At 37.1% G+C, this 19,840-nt stretch overlaps 2 protein-coding genes across 3 annotated transcripts; one reads left to right on the forward strand and one right to left on the reverse strand.

The window, feature by feature from the left end:
• Nucleotides 1-384: 384 nt before the first annotated feature.
• On the reverse strand, nt 385-1,308 carry LOC137942191 (glycine-rich protein 3 short isoform-like). The gene is made up of 3 exons (XM_068787887.1): nt 1,179-1,308; nt 1,009-1,044; nt 385-918 (listed from the first exon to the last, which is right to left on the reverse strand). Exons 1-3 carry the CDS (start codon nt 1,288-1,290, stop codon nt 671-673), a joined length of 396 nt encoding a protein of 131 aa, XP_068643988.1. The 5' UTR covers nt 1,291-1,308; the 3' UTR covers nt 385-670.
• Nucleotides 1,309-7,079: 5,771 nt separating this feature from the next.
• LOC137940485 (potassium transporter 7-like) lies at nt 7,080-15,114 on the forward strand. 2 transcript variants are annotated; one of them, XR_011110326.1, is made up of 12 exons: nt 7,080-7,903; nt 8,532-8,760; nt 9,180-9,428; nt 9,599-9,649; nt 9,727-9,987; nt 10,524-10,576; nt 10,810-10,924; nt 11,298-11,552; nt 12,492-13,014; nt 13,591-14,436; nt 14,526-14,650; nt 14,743-15,114. XR_011110326.1 is itself a non-coding variant. In XM_068785580.1 (10 exons), the coding sequence occupies exons 1-10, from the start codon at nt 7,655-7,657 to the stop codon at nt 14,129-14,131; spliced, it is 2,526 nt and encodes an 841-aa protein (XP_068641681.1). In that variant the 5' UTR covers nt 7,080-7,654; the 3' UTR covers nt 14,132-14,449. The 2 variants fall into 2 exon arrangements, 1 of the variants encoding a protein (XP_068641681.1); XM_068785580.1 differs by lacking the exons at nt 14,526-14,650; nt 14,743-15,114 and having other exon boundaries at nt 13,591-14,449.
• Nucleotides 15,115-19,840: the final 4,726 nt, after the last annotated feature.

Below are 19,840 nucleotides of genomic sequence, written 5' to 3' on the forward strand. Positions count from 1 at the left end.
TTCTTTTACTCACTACTGTTTGTATTCCAAACACAACGTTAGTAACCTTCCTCCGGAGATTTGTTAGCAATGAATTACTGGAGACCAGGATTGGGTCTGTCTTATGTGACAGACGACGATTAAACTGCATAACATACAGAAGAACAAATAAACGAAACCTAGTGCCAAGTCTCATCGAGTCTCCCTCAGACGTCTAATCAAATAAATGCTTCTTGATCTCATATCATTAACTCTCCTCCAAAGTTCTTTCTAATCAGTTTTAAGCGATTCGAGACTTGACAAACTGGTCGACAATACAGATGAGATCCATCTCCTTCAGCGTCAACAGTAAAGCAAAAAGAAGTGAGCTCATTCAAAGAGAAGCAAACGAGTTCTTGCCCACGATAACGGAAACACATAAACCTAGTGCAGTAAATCCAAGCTTTTTAGCGTCCACACTGTGTAGATAGCGCAGGGAAGAAATAGACTCCAGACGGGTGAAATCTCAGTTCTCTTAACAGACATGGAGTTCCGGTATGAGCGCAAAGGAGCTGCTACTCAAGACTCGGACTCGATCTTATTCATACATAGACGCTTATTACATGACATTTCTCGTACATAAGCCAAAGTACTTATAGACAACACTCAGAAGCAGGCAGCTGCTGCTCTAATTATAGGTCTCTTCTTGAGTTTAATTCTCTGGAACCTCTCCAGCATAACTACAACATCTACCACAACCGCCACCGTAGTTTCCGTGATAGCAGCAACCATGGCTACAGCCACCTCCCCCACCGTGCCCTCCACCACCATATCCACCGTGCCCTCCTCCACCATATCCACCACCTCCCCCACCATATCCCCCACGTCCACCATATCCCCCACCGTGCCCTCCTCCACCATATCCACCACCTCCCCCACCATATCCCCCACCGTGTCCACCTCCACCATATCCCCCACCGTGTCCACCTCCACCATATCCCCCACGTCCACCATATCCGCCTTGCCCTCCACCATATCCGCCATTTCCACCTCCATACTTGGCATCCTCAACTCCTGCAATATCAACTTATCAGTGACATATTAATGTGAGCAAAAGTCTTAAATATGGTCGAAGCACTCAATATGCTTTATCAGGTGAAAGAGATGTTTGAAAAAAGTAGATGTTGTCTTCCCAAAAGCATATATAAACTCTCTCTTACCTGCCGACTCTTCCTTAGAAACCTCAGCTAAATCTCTACCGGCTGCTTCAGATGAAGCCATCAGGAAAACTGCCAAAAGAAGAGCAAGAACTGCAAATGCCTTGGAAGCCATTGCACAAAACACTACCGAGTATCGAGTTGGATGTAAAGCTTAGAGGACCCTCTCATCCTATTTATAGACTGAGATGCAGCGAGCAGACACATAAATGGATAAGCTTATATCGGGCTGACTCACGATGCAGTTAATTGTTAGCAATAATAATTCGATTCAATCGCTTCAGACGGTAAAATTGCTGGAGAAATATGAGTAGGGATTCCTGTCAGAAAGAATAATGAATGTAGAGCCAAGGACAGCGACCATGGTAGCAGTCAACAACCGGTGTCGGCTAGAGATTCTGAGAGGATTGCCATAGTAAAGACGCCTGATATTTCTTCAGCCGCCCTGATTTTGTCTTAACAGATGCTGGGGCAAGGGGGGTCGTCTCCCCTCCCAATTTGGAAAATGAAGGTATTTTCCGTTCCTTTCACCTTAATTACTAGCCAGCTCACCCCTCTACCATTGTTGTTCCCTTCATCCCTGTTCCTCTTCTTAGAAATAGTATTTGACCATTTACCACAGATGTAGAGTTCTAAAGTCAGCCATACAAAAAGAAAAACTCTTAGTTGCAAGACCTCGATAGTGAGCCCAACAAATATATATCCAGCACAAATTTGTTAAAAAAACATTAAATGGAGGGTATAAAGGCATAAACGGTACTTAAGAGTATATAAAGATGAAGCTAATATATATATCCTTATTTAATTTAATCTAATTTATCTAGTATAGTTTACTATACAAGCATTTGTTTTTCTTCTAGAGCATAATGTGTGCCACAAAATAAGTAATAAGTGATGATCTAATATATGTATTTAACAAAATTAATCTTATCTAACCTTAATACCATAAACGGTCCAATATATGTATTTAATCAAGTTGAAATTGGCTTCTATAGCAGGGCTACAAACGAATCGTTACTCAATTAATGATTAAAGATTCAACCAAATTTATCGATTTACTACATATTCAATGGAACAGATATAGATAGTAATTATATTATAACTAATTTCCAAAAATTATTAAAGGGTAATTTTATAATTTTATAATTTTAATTTCAATAAAGAAAGACTTATAAAACCCTAATTTTATTTACCTGATCCATACCCTTATCTAGCTTGTTATCCTCCTTATCAATTATATTATCAATTGTATGAAATTGATTTAATTTTTTATTTTATGGGAAATTGAAGAGATGAACAACATGAGCCTACCCTAATTCAATAAAAAAAAATTTCTTTTACCTATTACCATCTGAGATTAAATAGTAAATGAGTGGACAATAGAACACCTTCTCCCATTTCAAATGCCACAAATAATAAAAATGAAAAAAAAGAGTTTTTTAACATACTAACCAAATGTTGTTAGACTAGATTGAAAACATACTAATAAACCAAATTTTCTATACTTGTCTTCTCCTCATAACTACATGATTTTACTTAAATTTTCTAAAAAGTTTCTCATGACTTTTTTTTTTGGTCTTGATCATCTTCTAGCTGGCTTTCAATCCCTACCATTTACTGCAAGCAGCTTTGGAGTTTCAAAATTAACACTGGAAAAAGGTTTTGGATGCCCAGGTGGTTGATCATACTTTATGCTTGTCCTGTCTTGAAAAACTCCTCAAGTAGAAGTGCGAATTTTTATTAGAAAATCACAACTAATAGAGGTCTACTTTTGATGAAAAATTACAAGTAATCTAGAAGAGTAAATGAATCATAAAACAAAGACTAGCAAGCCAAAGGCTAATGAATGAGAAGAGACCAAAGCACACCTTTGTCGATTACCTCCAATATTGTTCTACCCAATCAAAATCCTCCATCTAATTTTATAAAATAATAATGGAATAAGAAAAGTGACCCAAGAGGGATTTACATTTCCTTTGCCCACTTCATTTAGGGGAGAGGTATCCAAGTAAAGGAAGAACATGGACTTAAACCTCAAGGGTCTGTTTGGAAACCATAGAAAAGAAGAGAAAATAAAAGGAAATGATAATTTGACCATTATTATTCCTAAAACAGTTAGTGAAAATAAAATAATAATCAAATTCTTTTTTTCACAAACTATTTTTAGGAATAATAATGGTCAAATTCTCCTTTTTTTCCATGGGGCTCTAAACATACCCTAAGTTTCTTTACATGAGAATAGAGTGTAAACTCACTTCTAAGCCTTCCGTTGTGCCAATGATCCCTACGGGGAATTTCTCATTCTTAAGAATCAAAGATTTTTTCAAAGTGAAAACACTTGTCCTAAGAGCATAAAGAAATAATCCTAAACCAAGAGTATTCAATTTCCTAAAAACAAAATTTGAAGTTCATCAAATCAAAACTTGAACAAATATCCTTTCATGCTCATACAAGTACATGAAGGCAGAATAATTTCATTTTGAAAATGAACATTCACCATATCTAAAGAAACACATGGTACATAAGAGAATTCTATATGACACTATCTTTAACAATTGACATTAATGTAAAACTAGTATTCTTGAATTTAGGACCCCATGAATAATACCTTGAACAAGGGGAGAGAGAAAGAAAAAAGAAAAGAGCTCTCGGGTAGAGAGAGAAGAGAAAGAAAATAAAAGAGAGTAGAGAGAGAACACTTAAAACGAGAGAAAAGAAAAAAAAATAAGAAACTTGCTTGATAAATTCTGAGTTACAATCACCCTTATTTTAGGTGAGGAGGGATAAAGTCCATGTACAACTAACCTTAGGAATCCTAATTACATTCCAACTAGAACTCTTTAAGATAAACCTATTATGATAAGATTACATTATCTATTTAAGAGACTAATTTAACTCAACTACAAACACTTTCTTTAAGGACGCGAATCAAGCTAGAGAGGCAGCTCTTGGTCTTATCCTGTGGGTCTTACATGGTCTTCCAGCTCATGTAGATAGAGATACCAGTTCGTGGTATCTTTGTGGGTCCCACTTAATCTTCAAATCTTCTATTTAATTCCAGCACATGTTGCTTATCTCTTAGCTAGAGCCACTTTGTATGAGGACTCTTGTTGACACCTCTCGAGCTCACGATGGAAACCATCAGTTTGTGGGGCCATAGTAGGTCCCACATTGTAACATGTATGATTGTCATAAGTTAATATATAATACGTGTAATTCTTTTACTGATAAGTTTCTTAGTTTCCAAAATATTGCAGCTAAAGGTACTAGAAAGTACAACCAAGCTACTTGGAGTCAGTTTCCAAACAAACATAGCAAGAGAAGCTACCAATAAGTATGAAAAATCTACGGGGATTTAATTTTCTTAATGCATTTACCACATGTTGTTTGGCAATATATATGCAGGAGATTTGTTGTTGAGTGTGAATGGTGAGGAAGTGTGCTTGTGAAGAGCGAGAGACGAGAAGAGTGAATGATCAAATGATGCCTCTGACCTTATTTTACATGGGCATCCAAATAAGAAAAAATAAACTTTTTTTCCTTTTTTTTTCGAGGGGTTCCAAACGGACCCTTAGAATGGTCTACCAAATGTTCTATATATCAATTTGTACATATTTAGTCTTAAGTTAATAGACGCTAATAGACTTCAAAAATATCTCAAGAATGAATTACAATAGGGAATTTCACTTAAATACCCATTTAAAATAAAATATTTTTAAAAATACCGACGTCATCAAAATATTTCTAAAACTACCCAACTTTGACCGGTCAAATGCCTATGTGTGCAGTCAAAAGCGACACATAAGCTTTGACTGCTTATGTGTCACCACGTCATCTGTGCAGTAAACATAGATCGACACGTCATTATTTTACCATGTCATCTGCCACGTAAGCTGACACGTCATTAAATAAAAAATAATTATTTTTTTTAAATAAAAAAATCAGATACATTTTTTATTACCTAATATCTACAATATTGGACATTTATCTTTGGGAAAAGTAATAAATGTTATGTCTCGAAGCCTAAAAATTATTTTAGAGTTTAAAAATACAATTTATTTGTATAATTTTTATCATATTATTTACAAAATAATAAATTATTAAAAATATATATTAGTTAATTAAAAATCTTACAACACCTTTTATTATCAATTAAAAATATTTATTAAAGAAAAAAATATAAAATTTTTACTTGAGTTTAAAAAATAAATGTACCGGTACATTTTTTATTACCTTATATTTAAAATAATAAGTTATAAAAAATCTTACTCTTACCATTTTAACACCTTTTTATTATCGATTTAAAATTTATTTTATTAAAAAATTTTGAAAATTTTAGTTTTGAGTTTAAAAATCAAATTTAACAATAAGTTTTTTTTTTTAAATTTATTATTACCTTATATTTAAAATAATTAAAAATAAAATAAATATATAATTAATTAAAAAAATTTACTCTTACTAATTTAACATATTTTATTATCGATTTAAAATATTTTTTAATTTTTTAATTTTTTAATTGAGAGGGGGGCGTCGAGGGCGAAGTCTGAGGCCGAGCGGTGGGGAGCGGCGGCAGCAGATACTGCGAGAGGGGAGAGGAGAGGGGGGGGAGAGGAGAGGAGTAGAGAGGAGAGGAGGCCGAGGCTGAGCGACGGCAGCGAGAGGAGAGAAGACGAGGCCAGAGGAGGCCGAGGCAAAGCGGCGACGAGAGAGGAGAGGAGAGGGGGCGAGAGGAGAGGAGAGGAGGCCGAGCGGCGGCGAGAAGGCGAGAGGAGAGGGGGCAAGAGAAGAGGAGAGGAGGCCGAGTGGCGGCGGCGGCGGCGAGAGGGCGAGAGGAGAGGGGGCGAGAGGAAAGGAGAGGAGAGGAGGCCGAGCGGCGGCGGCGAGAGGGCGAGAGGAGAGGAGAGGAGAAAGATGAGAGGGGACACATAAGGCATTTAAAATAACTTATTTTGAAATACAATGCGGTGGAATACAGTAAGGATTATTTAATTTTTATTTAATGATGTGTCAGCTTACGTGGTAGATGACATGGTAAAATAATGACGTGGCAAACGATGTGTCGATCTATGTTTACTGCACAGATGATGTGGTAACACATAAGCAGTCAAAGCTTATGTGTCGCTTTTGACTGCACACATAAGCATTTGACCAGTCAAAATTGGGTAGTTTTAGAAATATTTTGATGACGTCGGTATTTTTAAAAATATTTTATTTTAAATGGGTATTTAAGTGAAATTCCCATTACAATAATTCCTTAGAAATATCTCACAAAATTTAACTTCTTTCATTATTAAAACTTAATAAACATTATTTTTAAAAAAAATATTACATTTTTATTATTAAATTAAATACAAATTTGAGAGGTGCTCAAACTCCGCAATGTGTTTCTAACTCGATGAGTCGATCATGACTCTATTTGGATTTGGGCAGGTTGAGTTGTAGGCTCAGACTCAACCACGATTTATTGATATGCTGGGTCGACTATTGACTCGATTACAGGGGTGGGGTTCCACCTACTTTAGGCTAGTCTTTCCGGCCTGCCTCGTGTCTGGTGCAAAAAATCAAAACTCCGAGCCAATTATCAATTCCGAGTCAAAAACCATCGCCGGGAAGAGGGTAATCCCTCAGATTAAAATCCAAGTAAACTCAAATCCAGCGTTTTTCGAGCCACTGGAATTTGCTTTTATCAGAATTTTTACAAAACGAAGCTGGATGCCACTTCCAAAGAGTTTCAACTCTCTACTCTCAAGACTTTGTTCTTATCATTTTATGACACGTGGCATTGCCACGTGGACGCCTAACAGTATACAGAAAACCCTGCCTCATAAGCGTACGTTAGAAGCGACCGGTGAATTTTCACAATTTCATGCATCTTCTGATCCGTAGAAAATCGATGCTCCACAATCAACTGCTTGGAAAATTGAGGGAAAAGTGGAGATGAAATCGTAAAAAAGTGAAAAACGGAAATTTCATCGATAACGCTTGTTAAGTTCTCATGGTGCTTCTCTGACGAGTTGTTCTCTGGACTGTGGTTAGAGCTGGATCCCGTGGAATTTTGGTTTGGCTTTGATGGTGTTTCGGGGTTCAGGTTCTTAGTCTCTTAGTTTGATCAATCTTGTGTTTTTTTTTGTTTCATCTTTGAGCTGTTTTGTCTCAATTGATCGTCATCTATGCGTTTACTTGATTGGTTTGGGGAAGCGCAGCCTTTCTGTTTTATTTGTGATGACATTTCTATGCATTTGAGATTATGCAACTTTGATCTAGCTTGTGGGTGGATCAGTAAGTGACTCAGTTCGTGGAGCTTCTTATTCAGTAATCTAAGTTTCGATTTTCTCCCGATGAGGGAGTCTCAGTTTTTCGTTACCTTTCTTTTACCTCTCGTCTGGTAGTTTTTTCCTCATCTGCTCGTTTGTTGAGCGTCCTGAAATCTGTCGATGATTTGAACTCTTTGTGTTTCTGTGAGTTTAATTCTATCCTGAATGGCGGAATATGGCCCGGAGAGGGAGAATGGTGGATTGGGCTCCATGGACTCCATCGAATCTCGATGGGTGTTTCAAGATGAAGACAACACTGGTGATGATGAAAGTGATGATTTGCCACCTAGGATGAGGCTTGATTCCGAAGATGAGGAAAATGGCGAGCAACGGCTGATTCGAACTGGGCCTCGTATTGATTCTTTCGATGTTGAGGCGCTTGACATTCCTGGTGCTCAGAGGCACGACTATGAGGCATGCTAATTTTGTTTTTCATTTTATGATGTTTTCTGATATATAAATAGTAGTATAAAATCTTCGAGTTTATTAATGTAGCTGGTAAGCAATCAGACAGCAGCGCACTTTAAGACCAAAGTATGGCATACTGTGGACAATATTGCCCAAATCTCATGGTAGTTTTTGCTAGTTTTTCGCTGCTTGATGTGAATTAGTTGATCGTTTGAGCTAAAACTCAGTCTAGGCTGTCTACAATGATTGAGCAATAGCCCTTTATCATAAAGAACGTGAAATTTTATATGAAGTTTCTTCTAACACAATGATCATATGTGAAGTGTCATTCCGTGGTTCTTTTCTTCTTCACTTAGCTGATTGGAGCTTTACATCTTGGTCATTTATCTTTTTTGGAAGTGGCAATTTGAAAAATGCAGTTATCCTGGTTGCTTTTGAAATTGAGATCCCTTCTTCTTAGTTTTACTAGTTTATTCATTCACTATTTTGTTGGTGTTGGACTTGGTTTTAGTTGGACAGTGCATGTTTCATTTCTTGAAAGTGACAGGTTGACTGTAAGGTGCTTCTTAGGCACTGCATATTATACTGAAATTAAAAACTGTAAACTTAAAAAATTTGTCTGATTTAATTGCAGGACTTCACCTTGGGCAGGAATATTGTACTTATTTTTCAGACACTCGGGATTGTCTTTGGTGATGTCGGGACAAGTCCATTGTATACTTTCGATATAATGTTTAATAAGTCTCCTATTCAAGGGAAGGAAGATATTCTTGGTGCTCTCTCTCTAGTTTTGTACACGTTAATTCTCATCCCACTGATCAAATATGTTCTCGTTGTTCTTTGGGCAAATGATGATGGTGAAGGTATTGTTAGCCTAGATCTTTGATTTGCATACATGGACAAACTCTAGTTCAGTGGTCTACCTTGCATGTTGCATGTCTTCTCCTGTACCTGAACCCACCCAAAACGATTTACAAGTTTTGAATAGCTTGCCAGTCTAACTATTGTAATTGTATGATGACAAGAATGACTCGGATTCTACATCTTAAAACAATCAACTAGGATAATCCCATGGGCATCTCTAGAATCATTACTCTTCTTGTTGCCCACTGATGATTCTAGGTGTCTAGTTTTGATATGATGTAGATTTTAATGTATTTTAAATGATTTATGCATGCTAAATGCAAATATTTTAATTATAGAATAATTCATGGAGGTTATCATAATGAAGTATCTGTCATAGCTCATCCTTCCCTTTGGTTGCTGCTGATTGCATTTTCAGGTGGCACATTTGCTTTGTACTCATTAATTTGTAGGCATGCAAAGGTCAGTCTTCTTCCAAACCAACTTCCATCTGATACACGTATCTCCAGTTTTAGGCTCAAAGTTCCATCCCCAGAACTTGAGAGGTCGCTAAAGATCAAGGAGAAACTTGAAAATTCATTTACACTAAAAAAACTCCTTCTAATGTTGGTGCTTTTCGGAACATCTATGGTGATTGCAGACGGAGTTGTTACGCCAGCTATGTCAGGTTTGATCCACTCTTATTCATGTTGTTGTGCCAATTATGTAACTTACAGGGACTTAATCCTTATTTAATTTTTTCAAATATATATTAGTATTAAAATGGTTATCATCCTCAAATATTAAATTAGTCCTTTTGCTCAATTGTAATTGATTATATGTTTTGGTCAAGTGCAGTTATGTCTGCTGTAAGTGGTCTCAAGGTTGGAATTGCTGGATTTCCACAAGGTAATTCTAGAAATCTACTGCTGTAACATTTCCTAAGGAAGCCACTGTTGGTTAATTTATTTTTTCAATTTCTGCAGATAAAGTGGTGATGATTTCGGTTGCATGTCTTCTAGTTTTGTTCTCTGTACAGAGATTTGGAACAAGCAAAGTGGGGCTTGCAGTTGGTCCTGCTTTATTTGTATGGTTTTGCTGCCTTGGAGGCATTGGAATATATAACCTCCTAAAGCATGATACAAGTGTCTTGAGGGCTTTTAATCCCATCCATATCTATTATTATTTCAGGAGAAATTCTACTCAAGCATGGCTGGCTCTGGGTGGCTGTCTTTTATGTGCAACAGGTAATTATGACATCATATGCTGTAGTTTTAAGATGCTTTGCAAATGGATGATTATTTGCATTGTGAATGATTTGATCAGTATTATAGGTCTGACTTTCTGACAAATTGTGCTGATAAATTGATCTAATATCTCTATTTGGAAGTTGCATGGAAAGATAAAATCTGTAATGAATGCTCTCCTTTTATATTGCCACTCAAGTGTGGATAGAGGGGCTTTACCCATTTGTGTTTTGGCTGCAGGGTTTTAGCCAAACTTGAGTTGACTGAGGTGATGATATCATATATCCTAGTATTCATTTTTTTTTTATATAAAAGTGATTATCTCCTAGTATTCTTTTTTTTTTATATAAAAGTGATTATCTCCTAGTATTCATTGGAAAATGGAAAGTAATAACTATGAGGCAACCACATGTATGTCGTGGATTTTGCAAATACTATAGCTTCTGAGAATGTGATGGCTGCAATATAGTTGAATTGAAGTTTTTTCTGTATTTATATTCAGTTATTCTGAAAGTCTAATACCTGATTATATTCAGGGTCTGAGGCAATGTTTGCTGATCTTTGCTACTTCTCTGTTAAATCAGTTCAGGTAAAAACACCAACAAATAAATAGCTTGTGAAACGGTTGACCAAAATTTTCCACTTAGTTTTTACATTAGTTGATATGATTTTTTTTTCTTATTTTATGTGATGACCAGATAAGCTATGGATTACATAGGATGAATAACTTTAATGATTTTCAGAAGAGCAGTATAATTTCACAGGCTAATTGTATTGCCTCTTATTATTTGTTGTTTCTGATTTTATCTCTGTTTTTTACAGCTTACCTTTGTGTTTCTGGTGTTACCTTGTCTTCTATTGGGGTATCTTGGTCAAGCTGCATACCTTATGGCTAATTTAGATCAATCAGAGCAGGTTTTCTTTTCTTCCATTCCAGGTATTCTTTATAATTGAAGTATTTCTTCATTTGCTACAGTCAGTGGACAGAACTTTGTTTGTAGTCCCATTAGCAAGCTGCATGTGCGATGGGCCTGTTGAGGTCCACGAATCTCTTTGTTGAAGATACTTCCCCTAATGAGCCATGATCCAAATATCTGATCCAGTTGAATTAGCATAGCAATCTGACTGTAAATCTTCTGATTGTAGTTAACTTTCATTATAAATCATGATAAGTAAATCTTCAGATTGTAGTTAACTTTCATTGTAAATCATTATGTCTTTGCTTTTATCCTTTGTATCTTTCTCTCCTTTCCCCACTGTTTTGACCCAATTATGATATCAATAAATTTTATGTCATGTATTGTCTCTAGGTGGAGTTTTTTGGCCGGTCTTCTTTATTGCCAATATTGCTGCATTGATAGCCTGCCGAGCCATGACGACAGCAACATTCTCATGTGTAAAGCAATCCACAGCACTTGGGTGTTTTCCTCGCCTTAAGATCATTCATACATCTCGAAAGTTCATGGGTCAAATTTACATCCCAGTTATAAACTGGTTTCTGCTTGTTTTCTGCTTGGTTTTTGTCACCACGTTTGGGAGTATATATGAAATTGGTAATGCATATGGTAAGCCAAAAGATCTTTTGATACACTGTCTCTCGCCCTGTCTGTCTGACACACACACTGATTAAATGCAGTATATAATTTGCTGTACGCTGGACATTTTCATCTTTTCATGCTTAACATACAATTTTTTTTCCCGGAGGTGGTTGGGTGTTTGGATGCATGGCGTCATCCTGGTCTAGTGAGTCTAATCTTCCTTTATAGAGTTCATGATATGAACTTGGTAGCTGTGAAAACATTTAAACGGAGAGAGTCTATGTAGATACAGCACATGTAAATGACGTTATTGAAATGGCAGTGAAATACATACTGAAAAAAAAAATGTTCAGAACTTGTGGTAATTGTTTCAAAAAAGCTTTGAAAATTCATCAAAACTCAATAGTCAGCTTATGACTGCAAGGATGATGGGGCTATTGAAGGCATGATGGTTTTCAGGATTACCGGAGTGGTGGTAAACCTGGCCTGTTTTTAAAAAAACAGAATAAAAACTGTCAAGAATGATGAGAGTCAAAACACTTTTTTTTCACATACATTAGAAAATCTATTTGAAAATGGTGATTGAATTAAACGAACAAGGAGAAATACTGGCTGGCTAGAAGCCAAGATACAGATATACAAGGGCAAACATTCACAATGAGGTGTTTGAGGTCAACTCCCAAGAAAATCTTGAACGGCAGTCTCTAGGTCATTTCTTGTCCTTTAGACAAACAAATGAAGAAAACAAAAGAAATTGCAGAGAAAATGACTTAGAGACTATCCCTTAATATTTCCTTGCATCAATTTTTTTTTCTGTAACTAAATCTAATAATTAATTTAGAGAATGATTGCACTTAACTTTCATGAGCTTGAGTCAATATTCCTTGTATACACACTCTCTATTTGTGATATTTCCTTATTTATCTTGTCACCATCTCCTCATATTCCTGTTTTCCTGTATTACAGGCATTGCAGAACTTGGTGTGATGATGGCAACAACTATCCTTGTAACCATAGTCATGCTTCTTATATGGCAAATAAACATCATTACTGTCTTTACTTTCCTGATTTTCTTCCTCGGATTGGAACTCCTCTTTTTTTCCTCTGTCTTAGGAAGTGTGGGTGATGGGAGTTGGGTGTTACTGGTGTTTGGCGCAGTTGTTTTCATGGTAATGTTTATCTGGAATTACGGAAGCAAGCTCAAGTATGAGACTGAAGTGAAGCAGAAACTTTCAATGGATTTGCTGATGAAGCTGGGCAGCAATCTTGGAACAATAAGAGCCCCTGGAATTGGCTTGGTTTATAACGAGCTGGTGAAGGGTATTCCAGCTATTTTTGGCCATTTTCTGACCACCCTTCCTGCAATCCACTCCATGATAATATTCGTTTGTATAAAGTATGTGCCAGTTCCAGTGGTTCCTCAGAATGAGAGGTTTCTTTTTCGGCGAGTTTTCCCAAAGAACTATCACATTTTCCGTTGCATTGCTAGGTATGAACACTTTTAGTGTGGTTGGCTGAAGATTTAGAACAACTTAGCTATAAGAGGATCTGTTGGTTCTGAATCCATGCTTTGCATGTCAGTGCCATTAAGAATAACTTGGAAGGACAGTTGGGTCCTCCCACAGTAGCTAAGACTTGGGTCCAAATTTCTGACCTATGGAACAATCCTGCCATACTTCTGGTGGGCTTTTACTATCTGAACCAATGTCACTGATCTGCTTCATTTTTGTTTACTGGTCGTACATGGACCAATGCCTTGGATGGTGAGAACAAATTTTAACTTCTGGGCTCTTCATAATTCTTGGACAAGTTTAACCTCAAGATCAACAAACTTGATCATCATTTCCTTTATACCTTAATGATGTCAGACTTGCATTTAGTTCCAGTGGCATTCATTACTCAGTAGGTACTTGAGTATACTGTGATGGATATGCATTACTACTCAATTGTCTCAGCATCTTATTTAACATCAACTGTGCAGTCATTTACGGTTGCTTACTTCTGCTAACTCACAAATACAGGTATGGTTACAGCGTTGCTTACTTCTTCTAACTCACAAATACAGGTACGGTTACAAAGATTTAAGAAAAGAGAACCATCAGACGTTTGAGCAACTTCTGATTGAGAGCCTCGAGAAGTTCATCCGCAGAGAGGCCCAAGAGCGTTCTTTGGAGAGTGATGAAGATGGTGAATCTGAGTTTGAAAGTGACAATTCAAGCTCAAGACTTTTAGTAGGTCCTAATGGAAGTGCTTATGCCCTTGGGACTCCGTTGTTGGCTGACTACCGAAGCACAGGGAAAGAGATAATGGAGGCGAGCACATCAAGTGATGTGGGTCCAGACCTCCCAACTTCAGATTCTGGGATATCAGATGCTGAGCAGGGTTTGGAATGGGAGCTTTCTTTTATTCACAAAGCCAAAGAATCAGGGGTTGTTTATCTATTGGGACATGGAGATATTCGTGCAAGGAAAGATTCATGGTTCTTTAAGAAACTAGTCATAAACTATTTCTATGCATTTTTGAGGAAGAACTGTAGGAGGGGAATAGCAACTCTAAATGTGCCTCATACGAATTTAATGCAGGTGGGCATGACTTACATGGTCTGAGGTTGGAGAAACATAAAAAATTAGAGTGTTTTTGGTTTTAAAGGATTAGCTTTTGGTGATTTTTGAGAGGCTAACAAGGATTCTGAAAGTGCTTTCAAGAGGTTGTGGATCAAACACCAGCTGGAGCTTCCTCTTACAACTGGAATATTGTGTTGTAGCTCTGAATTGTAATCCGTTTTCGCCATTTTATTTCCTTTTGTTTTTAGAAGATGTGAAATTAAGAGTCGTAGGTACACGCCGTAGATGCAATCCCTTCATATAGGAGTGAGTTGCTGCTGTTAACTGATTCATTAAAGAAATGCGAAGTATACTTTCCTATGTTTTTTTTGCTTCTACTTGATTATGCAGGTTTGACAAAGCAATTAGGCTATAAAGCTTTTTCCTGATTTCCCAGATGAAAGAGCTTTTGGGTGAGCAGCAAGCATACCATTTGGGGTTTTTGTGAATTTGGAGTACTCGGTCGACATTCTTCAGTACATGAGCGTTCAAACGTGATAAATTCATGCTGTGACAGAGCAGGTAAGATTCCTGACAAAGATATCTGGCAAAAGCTACATTGTTTAATGGGAGAAACCGATCCAGTAATTATGTGAACAGGATTTTGACTTCAGGCTTCAGTAATTGAAATTTTCTAATCCTCTTGAGGTGCAACAAGGCAAGGGAAAGCCTGTACCGTGTCACTATAGCCGTAGAGAAAGGTGATCGATGAAATGAACGGATTTCGGATATGGGTTTCTTGGAGTCAAACTTGAGTTTCAAAAATAGTGAATTTCCCGTTACTGCTATTGAACTAAGATGCATGAGAGCTCCTGCAATGGAAGGAGTCGGCATAGTTCCACTCACAGGAAGTAACGCTCCAGCAGCGATTGGGATTCCAACCTGCAGTACAAATATTGTTGCATAATGAGAAAAATAGAAACTTTTTAAGCCATAAAAAAAAGGCCCCGCTTTTGTTGTTCTGGGTTAATTTACCCACATTCAATGAACTCGCCTGTAATTTACAGTAGCTGCGAAAAATGAGGAAGGGACATCAAAGCTCTGTGTTGCTACTGAGTAACAAAGAAATGAGAACACCATGGATTGGCACTAAGAGGAATAATACAAGCTCTATGACGATACGAACATGTTTCATATGGATATCATATATCATAGTTACTGATGACATAGATTTTTATGCATGTCAATTGATAAACCAGTATGACATGAAGAAAGATAAAAAATGTTTTTGATACTAGAAAATTGGAAAAGGTTGACAAACAGCGGAGTTAGCAAATGATAGATCAAATCAGAGAAAGAGGTTCACGTAGCTAAATAAAATGTCACAATGATGATTTAAGAATGGTGCAATAGCTAGGAGAAGTAAGCTTCAAGATAATAATTTCTGTTAATAATTCATTAAATGTGGTAGAGAGTTCTTCAAAAGTGGGCTAGAACTTGCATTATCAGCACAAAAGGGAGCTTACAGTGTTATAGGCAAATGCCCACCAGAGGTTTTGCTTCACAGTTTGCATGGTGAGTTTGCTCAGCTCCAAAGCATCGAGCAGCTGCATGAGGGCAGTAATTGGCTTAATCTTCAAAATTGTGTATGCAAATCAAACAAGAGAAAGCCATGCTTTTTTTTTTTTTTTTTTTTTGAAATGGCAAAGCCATGCATGAAATTTTCTGTAGATCACAAGTGAAAAAGAAGAAAGAGAGGATACTAAAAAACAGAAAGCCATCATTGATAAACGACCAATACTAAATGCATCTGCTATGCTTTACTGAGGTAATCAGATGCTTGAGTGTAATTATAATAATTATATTTGTAAACTATTTGAATAATTTACATTAGGAAAAAGGTGTAGACTTTCCATTCTTTCCCTCATATCATGTATATCTTCAACAATTTGTGGAGCAAATGACACAAGCCTTAGAATTTGTTCCACTATTCACAGTCTGCCAAGTATGTAATCCCCACTAGCAATCAATTGACAGCAGCTGGGATGTCTTTCCTGATAGAACATTTGTATCTTTCCTGATAACATGTCCATCACATGCTCCAATGAAATTAATAAACGTTATAATGAACTCTTTTAAGTATTTTCTCCAGACATCTGATACAGAAAAGCACATGCTCTGCAACAATCTGCCACAGCAAATTATGTTACATATGGGCAAACACTAAAGCTACTTATTTAGTAGGATACACCTCATGCCATCATCCGACTATTACCAGGTTCACTGTTGAGCTATGTTGGGAGTCCAGGGGTATTATCGTCTTTTTATGTGTACATGTGGTCCTTCTTAGTTGTTTAGTTCTAGTAGTGTGTGGGATGTTATTGGGTGTCTTTTATTTCAGTTATTTGTTGCTTTAGTAAATTTTTTATGTAAAGTAGTTCTAGAGAAGCAATATGGTCAATTCATGTACTTCCAACTTAAGTTGCGTAATTAAGTAGGCCAAGGGACAATTTTTTGTCTCCTAACTGGATGCTGGCTCTTGCACATTTTTTCTGCTTCTCTTTATCTATTTCTCTCCTCTTTTCTTTGTTTCTTCTTCATTCTTCTTCTTTTCCTTCTTCAAAGACTTCTTTTGTACAGATTTTATCCTGGTATCAGAGTAGTTGGTCCAAAAGGAGTTCAAGTTTCAGCCTTTTATCTTTCTTTCTAATACCTACAAATTCTTCAGGAACGGATTCATTATTTATTTGTTCTGATTGTTCTTAAAGTTTCCAGTTTCCTTACTCTGTGCACTAGAACCAATTGGTTCATGGCTTAATGTGCTGTATAAGCACTTAAGTATGTGTTGAACCCGATTTCTGGGTATGTGACTGCCCTTTGGTGGATTCTCTTATCTGTGCAAGCCTGAAAAGACTTGGTTTTTGCTATTTTTATGGTGTTTTAGTACAATTGTATGCTGTTTATCTTAATAGTGTGTTGAGAGCTTTCTTAAGTACCCATTACATGTTTGAGTGCTGTTCAGTTGGTTGTTTGAGTATCAGCTGTCATATCTTCTATTATTTACAGCTCCTAGAGGAATATTTTATAGTCTACACAGAATTATAACTATAATCCATTGCTGTTGGTGACTGAAATGGTAAAAAAAATAGCATAATGGCAGACCAAGCTGAAATTGCTACCCGTCTCAGAGGTCCCAGAAAATCAGAGTAAGGATTCAACTTCAATTCAGATTACTTCAGTAAAATTGAATAGTTCAAACTATGTTTTCTGGTCTATTCCGCCCAGATCTATCTTGGGGCCAAAGGAAAGCATAAATATATTAAGGGATAAAACTCCAATTCCAATGAATGACGACTGAGATTCAGATAATTATCAAGTGGTGACTTGGGGAGCCTAAGATTGGTTCACAGATTATGACTTGTAAAACTGCCAAAGGAATGTAGAGGACTCTTGAATCTCTTTATTCTCATAAAAGTAATCTAACAAGGATTTATGAATTTTATTCTCAATATTATACTATGATGCGTACATGCATGAAAGTAAGAGTGTCACCTATTACTTTGGTGAGATGCTGGCAGTTCTTCAAGAAATCAGCATTTACCATCCTTTTACTACAGATGCAAAAGCTTTAAGGAAGAAAGAAAATCAGATGCAAGTGGCTCGGTTCTTATCCAATTTAAGACCAGAATATGATGTTTTCCAGGTGCAATTATTGGCAAATGATGATGTGCCCACTTTAGAAAAGGCTTTTTCCAAGAATTTTAAAAGCTGAAGGTGCAGTTACTTCTAATTATAAGGAACCTAAATCATTTGATGCATTGGCTATGAATTCTGTCCCCGTACAAAATAAATCAGAAAATGTCAGGGGTCAAGGAGTTGGAAGTGGTGGATGTAGCAGAGGTAGATGGAATTGGTCATAGCTGTGGTCGAGGTCGAGATCGAGATCGAGGTCAAGGAGATAGAAAAGGCATATATTGTGACAAAACAAATCACCAGCCTGATAGGTGTTTGGAAAAAAATTGGAAAGCCTGCATGAGCAAATGCTAGTGTGACAAATGTTCAAAAGTTAGTAGTGCTGGTAATGGTGAATCTTTTGCATCTATTCAGAACTAGATTCAGCAGTTAGTTCAAACGTTAGGACAAACATTGCTTCTTCTAATAGTTCAGTTTCTGAACCTCCTTCAACTGTCAGTGCCACTCTTGCGACTTCAGGAATGACCGTGTCACATGTGTCTCCCTCTCCTAGTTGGATCATTGACTCAGGTGCTTCGGCACACATATCAAGTATGTCATCTTAGTTTTTGTCCTTAACTGCGTCACCTCCTAATAAATCAATTGTGTTAGAAAATGGTTCCAAGTCTAGTGTTCAAGGGGAGGGTGTGGTTTAGGGCACACCTCGTTTATCTTTTCATATGTCCTATATGTTCCTAACTTCCCCTTAGTTTGTTATCGGTGAGTCAATTGACAAAACCGTTGAATTGTATTGTAACATTTTCACCCATTGGTTGTGTTTTTCAGAACTTGAGGACGAAGAGGATGATTGGTGGGGGCCAAGAATGTGATGGGTTGTATTATCTTGAAGGGTCATATATGACTATTGGGCTCATGCAAAGATTTCTCCAAATGAGTGGCATCTTCGTTTAGGACATTCATCTCCAGCTTAGATCCATTCACTTCTTCCTTTGTATTCTTCAGAGAGATCATTTGATTGCAAGGCTTGTCATCTTGGGAAGTATCATAGAGCATCGTTTCCCTTCCAATTGTCGTGCAAGTAGTTATGTCTTTAAATTAGTTCATTCTGATGTATAGGGTCCATACAGGGTACCTAGTTGCTTGAGAATATGTCCAGGGGTATTTTGGTCATTTCACTACTTAGGTGGAGTTATTTCTATATGTAATCTTATTCTATATATTGAATTATGTCTATGGTTTAATTTTCATGTACATAGATGGGGATATAAGGAGAAGAAACATTATTGTGCAAGTAGGGGTATTTTTGTAAACTTACCGCACTATCGAATGAATCCCGCTGAGTATGGAAGATTACATCAGCAGGTGAATGAGCTCCTCCAAAAGGGATTCATCAGGGAGAGCTTAAATCCTTGCACAGTATTGGCCCAACTCACATCGAAGAAGGATAGCAATTGGTGACTGTGGTCGGTTCCCGATTCCCTGGCTAGATGATATGATAGATATGTTGATGGGTACCAAATTAAAATTCTCTACTACCTACCAACACCACCCCCGTCCGCCCGAACTAATGGTCAACTGAAGTCGTTAACCAAAGCTTGGGAAACCTCCCTCGCTGCCTCGTAGGAAATCACTATCACACTTGGTATTTAATTCTCCCAATAGCCCAATTTGCATACAATAACTCGGTCAATAGGTCCATAGGCATGAGCCTATTTCAAGTTGTCCACGGTTAGGAAACCTTTGGATTTCATACCCATGTCACCACGTGCTAGGGTATTAGGGTCCGCCACAACAATTGCATGGTTCAAGACCTACATGTCAAAATCACTAAACGAATCTAAGCAAGTAATGCCTAATATACACATTAGGTTGATGTCCATAAACGTGATAAACAAGTTAACATGGGTGATTATATCATGGTTCGGATTAGGCCTGAACGATTTCCTACTGTTCGAAAATTGCAAGCTCTTAGAGCAAGAACTTTTAAAGTTCAGAAAAAGTTAGGTCAGAATGCTTATGTTGTTGATATGCCATCATATTTAGGCATTAGTTCCACTTTTAACATTGAAGATTTGATGG

Source organism: Aristolochia californica, unplaced genomic scaffold, assembly GCF_029961685.1.
Source record: "Aristolochia californica isolate CCGP_79_NKW_82.1479 unplaced genomic scaffold, dmAriCali1.0.hap1 SCAF_9, whole genome shotgun sequence".
In the NCBI taxonomy this organism is placed as follows: Eukaryota; Viridiplantae; Streptophyta; class Magnoliopsida; order Piperales; family Aristolochiaceae; genus Aristolochia; species Aristolochia californica.